General features: G+C 33.7%; 1 protein-coding gene across 1 annotated transcript; it reads right to left on the bottom strand.

The window, feature by feature from the left end:
• Positions 1 to 801: 801 nt before the first annotated feature.
• On the bottom strand, positions 802 to 2,603 carry LOC106105275. The gene is made up of 2 exons (XM_013285570.1): positions 2,072 to 2,603; positions 802 to 1,332 (listed from the first exon to the last, which is right to left on the bottom strand). The coding sequence occupies exons 1-2, from the start codon at positions 2,378 to 2,380 to the stop codon at positions 823 to 825; spliced, it is 819 nt and encodes a 272-aa protein (XP_013141024.1). The 5' UTR covers positions 2,381 to 2,603; the 3' UTR covers positions 802 to 822.
• Between the last annotated feature and the right edge of the window lie 3,067 nt (positions 2,604 to 5,670).

Genomic DNA, 5,670 nt, shown 5'->3' with positions numbered 1-5,670 from the left:
TTAGACTTTAAGTTCGCTAATATTATACTTGTAAATTCGAAAAATCCTGCCTTGTTTCACCCTTTACATCTTTTTAATGAAGTTCCCAAAAGAAACTAGTTACCAATACGTTTGTATGTTTTATTGGAATTAAACAATTATTCTAATTCGTCTTCCGTTCTATTCTAGAAAAAAATGTGCAAAATCTTCCGAACCGGATATAGGATATAATAGGACAAAGTAACCGTAAACAATGAATGACCTTGATGACGTCATTCTACACATGTTTATGGAAGCGTTCAATTTTATAATCAATTATTACTCTTTACCTTAGTATACTATTTGAGTTCAATTCTAGATTATCAAGTTTGTCTTGTACTCATTACATATATACTCTAGCTTTTGCCCGCGATTTCGTCCAAATGGATTAAAAAAGAAAGAAAAGTGGCCAATATGTTCTTCCAGACTATGCTCTATATCTATGTCAAATTTTATCAAGATTCATTCAGCCATTTAAGCGGAAAACTCTTACCAACATCTTTTTTTATAATAATAGGGGAGAGAACACCGATGTAGTCAACGATGCCCATGGACATCCATACCAGAGGAACATCTATCCATCCATCTTAACTTTCGCATTTATAATTTTAATAAGATATGTAAATCCATAATAAAGTTACTTGCTCTCAGGAAACTTTAAAGTCTGATGTCCAAATTTATATACAAAGACTGACAACAAGGCTGTCTTTTTCGTTTAAAATCAAGTAATTTACTTGATTGTTTCTATAAATAAAAGGATTTGATTAGTATATGAATTATAAGCTCTGTAAATTATGCATTTATTTACTTTACACCGTTCTCTTCTGTTAAAATAAGTGGATTTTCATCAATACCAGGTATTACTACCGTATATTGATTTGTACTATATTTCTTCATTTCTTGTTCGAATAATATATTATTTATAGCTTGTTTAATCATTGATTGTGTTCTCTCATCATGTTTTCTTAATGAATCAGCGATGTATTCTCCAAAACTGTCACATTCATCCTTCTTCTTCAATAAATCTGATCTTCTTAACAATCGTATAGTTTCTATTAGTCTATTTTTATCTTCGTCATTATGATTTTTAATTATTCTACGTTTTAAAACTTTTTTCAATCTCGGTTTCCGTGTCGTATGTTTTGATTCATGTTTTGCTTTCACTTTTGTATATTCTGCTATCGGTTCTGTTTTAATGATTATTTCCTCTTGTGTTTCCGGTTCGTAATTATCGTCGATATCTGTGTTGTCGATGTTTGAATAATCATCTGTTTCTTCTACTGGTATTTTCAAAATTCGTCTACGTCGTTCACTCTGTTGAAAAAAAATAAATACATAAATATCTGCAATTGCAACCTACCCTTAATTGATAGAAATGACGCACATAAAGAGGATATTTCTTCTTCTTATGCGTCTTCACCACCATCAAACTTTCTAATTCTTCCCTTACAAAAAAATGTGAAGGGAAAGGGATTTAAATTAAGCCTCATACTCATCAGACGAGACATAAAACTGCTTTCTATTCACACCGTAGATATTAAGGGCTCTACCACTTAAGCTTTACAGCATTTTAATTACTCACATAGCGGAAGGAATATGCCAAATATTGGATAATGATGAATTACTTTTGTTATGTCTTTATTCAAATTAATTTTCTGTTCTCTTGAAGGATAAGCTGTAAAATTGTCCGACCATTAAGGTCACATTATCAAACTATATAAATAATAACGTACCTACGAAGTGTGTTACCATATCACTATGTCAGGGTCACACTGTGTGATAAAACTAACCGAAAAACAAACTAACAATATATTAGATCAATTCACGTGTCACACAGTAAACAAGGAAATTAAACGTTCAATGTATCTTGTAATAGAAATGTTTATGACTTCAGTTAGAACTAATGAGTTCAAATTCAAAGAGTATTGAAGATCGATTAGGTAATATTACCCCAATATTTTAAAAGATGTACAGAGAAAATTTAAATATATACACATCTCTGTTTTTATTGTCTTTTTATCATATGGAAAATATAAAACACAATTCAATTTACCGCCGGACTTGTTTCATCGTTTTCTATATGTGTAGGTAAAAAATTCATATGCGGGTAAAGGAACCAAGTCGATCGTCCCCCACAACGCACTTTCGCCTTCTCGCGACGATGCGAAGCGAATATTGAATTCATTTTCTTCCTCAAGTCGGCGATATCGCATTCAAAGATATTCGCCAGCTCCGACCATGCTTCGTATTTAGCTGTGTTCACTCGGTAAAACTCGTGGTGGCTATCCCAAAGTTCCGGTCTCTTTCTATACTCTGTCATTAATTTTATAATTAAATCATTAGTCCATTCTACGTCCACCATAATGTATACAACACAAAATATGCAAAACACGAATAAAGGTACTTCAACTTATGACTTTGAAAGCAAAACGTCAAATGCATAGATTAAAAATCCTAGTTGCATAAAAACGGCCAGGATTCAACAATAACTTTTTTTTGAGTAGGTTTTAATGATCGCGGAGCGCACGAACGTGAATTCGCGATGTGTTCGCTCGGTGGCGCGCCGAGCCGACTGCGGTGAGCGGGGCGCGCGGCGCTCGGGTTACGTTCGGCTATGTTCGTTCGCTCGCTTCGAGAACTTGTATCTAAATGGTCGTAATTTAGTCGTCAATTATTGGAAAAATAACTAACAATAATTTATCTCTGCGAAAGTAGAAAATATATTTTTATCATTATAAAAAAAGTACCTAAATGATGAATTTAGCTGTCTATATGTTCGTCACGGTGTATTAAATTGGATAATGAAAAGGACAAAAACGATTTAATTTACAGACCGGTTGTAAAAAAAATAATGGAAATAATTTTCTATTCAATACATCACGCTTATTGAACAGTATCGTAAAAAGTTGATTAATCAATCACTTTATGACATTACAGTGACATTGACAGCTGTTGCCGCGCGCTTTTTATGTGTCAAATTAAAATATTACGTCATTTGAAAATATAACCTCTAATTTTTATCTACCAGTTTAATCATTAACTAAACAAAAGAGAATTTTAGAAAATAAAAATGTTACTTTATTTCAAACTAGCTTTCGTCCGCTACTCCGTCCGCGAGGAGATAAATCAATCAAAATCGGGTTGCCGTTGTGTTCTTTCACACTAACCTCTACGTCTATGTCTAATTTCATCGAGATCCTTTCTGTCGTTTAGGCTACAAACTAACAAACATCCATCCATCTAAACTTTCGCATTTATAATATTAGTAATTCCAACTTTACTGTTGATTTTAATAAATTTACAACTTTTGATATAGAACCAATCTATATAGAGAAAGTTACATAAACAATAAAGCCTTTTAGTTCAACCATCGAATAAAATAATAAAATATTTCTCATAAATATAAAACACACAAACGGTAACAAAGAATTTCGTAATAATCAACGACTGATGTAACAAGAGCTTCAATAAGTGACAGAATATCTATTATACGGGGTCTCAATAAACTGGTAGATATAGGGAGGGTAGCGATCAATAGAAGCCTGACCTCGAGGAGCCGCCCAGTTTCGTTGATATTCCCTTGTGTTGGTGCGATTCGGGAGCTCAAGTTTATTGGTTCTTTCCTCTCAATGGAGCCTTGTCAATGAGAGCCCACCCTTATCCCTCCCAGAGGGTTGTTGTCGCAGGGCAGGCAGGGTAGTTCGTGATTAAATTAAATTCTACTTTCGTGGAATGACTTGTTTTACGATTATGAATTGGTCTTTACGAGACGTTTATTGTCCTGTTCTAATTACTAAATAGTGGAGTTATTTTGTAGGAATTTACGTGAAAGGAGTAATATAGTCAATTGGATATTTGAAATTAATTACATCATTATCGTATATTACGTCTATATTTTAAATAAGTAAAGGTTTTCTAGACTTAACAAAAGTTGGAACGAAAAAAAGACTTCTCTTTTTGTTGGTGTAGATTCAATTAGTGTCTCAAGCAATTCAAAATGACATTTGGATCACGATATACGTTACATCAAACCACTCAATCTATAGTTTACTCCATGGTTTTCTTAGTGTCAAAAATTGTTACGTAATTTTAAACATAAGTTCTTTATGATGCGTGCTCTATTGTGTACTTCAACTTTATAACGAACAGTAGGTTAGAATATTTACATATTTAGCTCTGGCCACCCCACATCGCCATTACTGTGAAGCACAGCAATAACTTGCCACGAGATTTCCGCGCCATTGTCCAAATCTGCTGCGGCTTAAAAACAATATGGCCGCGGCGAGGGAACGCAAGATTATGTCGAACATAACCTTTTCTCTACATCTAGTGATGTTACATTGTCAACAAAATGTAGTTATCGATATAATTTATTTGAACATCACAATTTTAAATACCGTATGAATAAAATAAAGTATTATCAATGATACGTTTAACATTTAAGTTTTAAATAAATAATGATTTAATAATATTCTCTAACAGTAAATTGAAACAAGACTATTGTATAGCATATAAGGAACTATACAATATTACTCCTAATCGCATTGTTGCATTTAAAACGGGCCTTGAATTATTTACACTACGTTAGAAAACCTTTTTTACTTTTCTATGACCTATTTGACAAGAATCGGTAACAGTTTTGACAATATCGATAAAATGTAATTGTTTATACTTCGAAAGACAATTAATTGATGGCTGGTAAACGTCTAATTTTTCAACAACGGTATCGATATTTACGAACACGCTTCTTTATAGATTTTTATATCGATAAAAAGAAAGCGCAACTTATAAAAAGTATCGATACGATAAAACATGTTGACACTTGCAGCACTTGGTAAGTATCGGCAGACTTATCGTGTGAGATTATACGGTAGGGGCTGCAATCAGGGAGTCGGTCCTATCTACCAGCCAACAAAGAGGCACATTTGTGACGAGAAATTTACGACGCGCTTTTACGACTGCAAAATAGGTGGGAGCAGTTTTATGACCCACCCTGTATAATAAGGGTGAGGATATTGTGTTCTGAAATCGCACATCAATTTTCCTTGTTTTTTCTGTCTTATTAACAATCGATATGAATTTTACGATCTCCATAAGCGACGCGACATTCGGAAACAATACAATTTTTTTTACTACCCTCAATGGCTTCCTCCTAAAGTGGTCTTAATGGAGGTTTTTATGGTGTTTTTATTGCGTTGAGCACAGGTAGCCGCGGTTACGAACACGTAAAAGTTTTCAGTGCTTTATTACCGAAAAAGCATACCTTAATCTGTTATTATTATAATTACTAGCATTTGCCCTCGACTCTGTCAGCGCAGAATCTTACTCTTACTAATATTATAAATGCGAAAGTTAAGATGGATGGATGTTTGTTAGAGTTTGTAGCCTAAACGGCTGAACGGATATCGATGAAGTTTGACATAGACGTAGAGGATAGTCTGGAAGAACACATAGGCTACTTTTTGTTTTAATTCCACGCGGAAGAAGTCGCGGGCGAACGCCAGTTTAATAACTAAATGTACAAATCATTTTTAGGTTTTAGTTCTAGTTTAGAGTTAAGATATTTTCGATTAGCGCCACCTACCACGGACACTAAACACTAAATAAGTATGCCTTGTACGTGCGTTTTTTGGGACGTAACGTAACTAAATT

Source organism: Papilio polytes, unplaced genomic scaffold, assembly GCF_000836215.1.
Source record: "Papilio polytes unplaced genomic scaffold, Ppol_1.0 DF823177.1, whole genome shotgun sequence".
Lineage (NCBI taxonomy): Eukaryota > Metazoa > Arthropoda > Insecta > Lepidoptera > Papilionidae > Papilio > Papilio polytes.
This window is presented reverse-complemented; position numbering and strand designations above follow the sequence as displayed.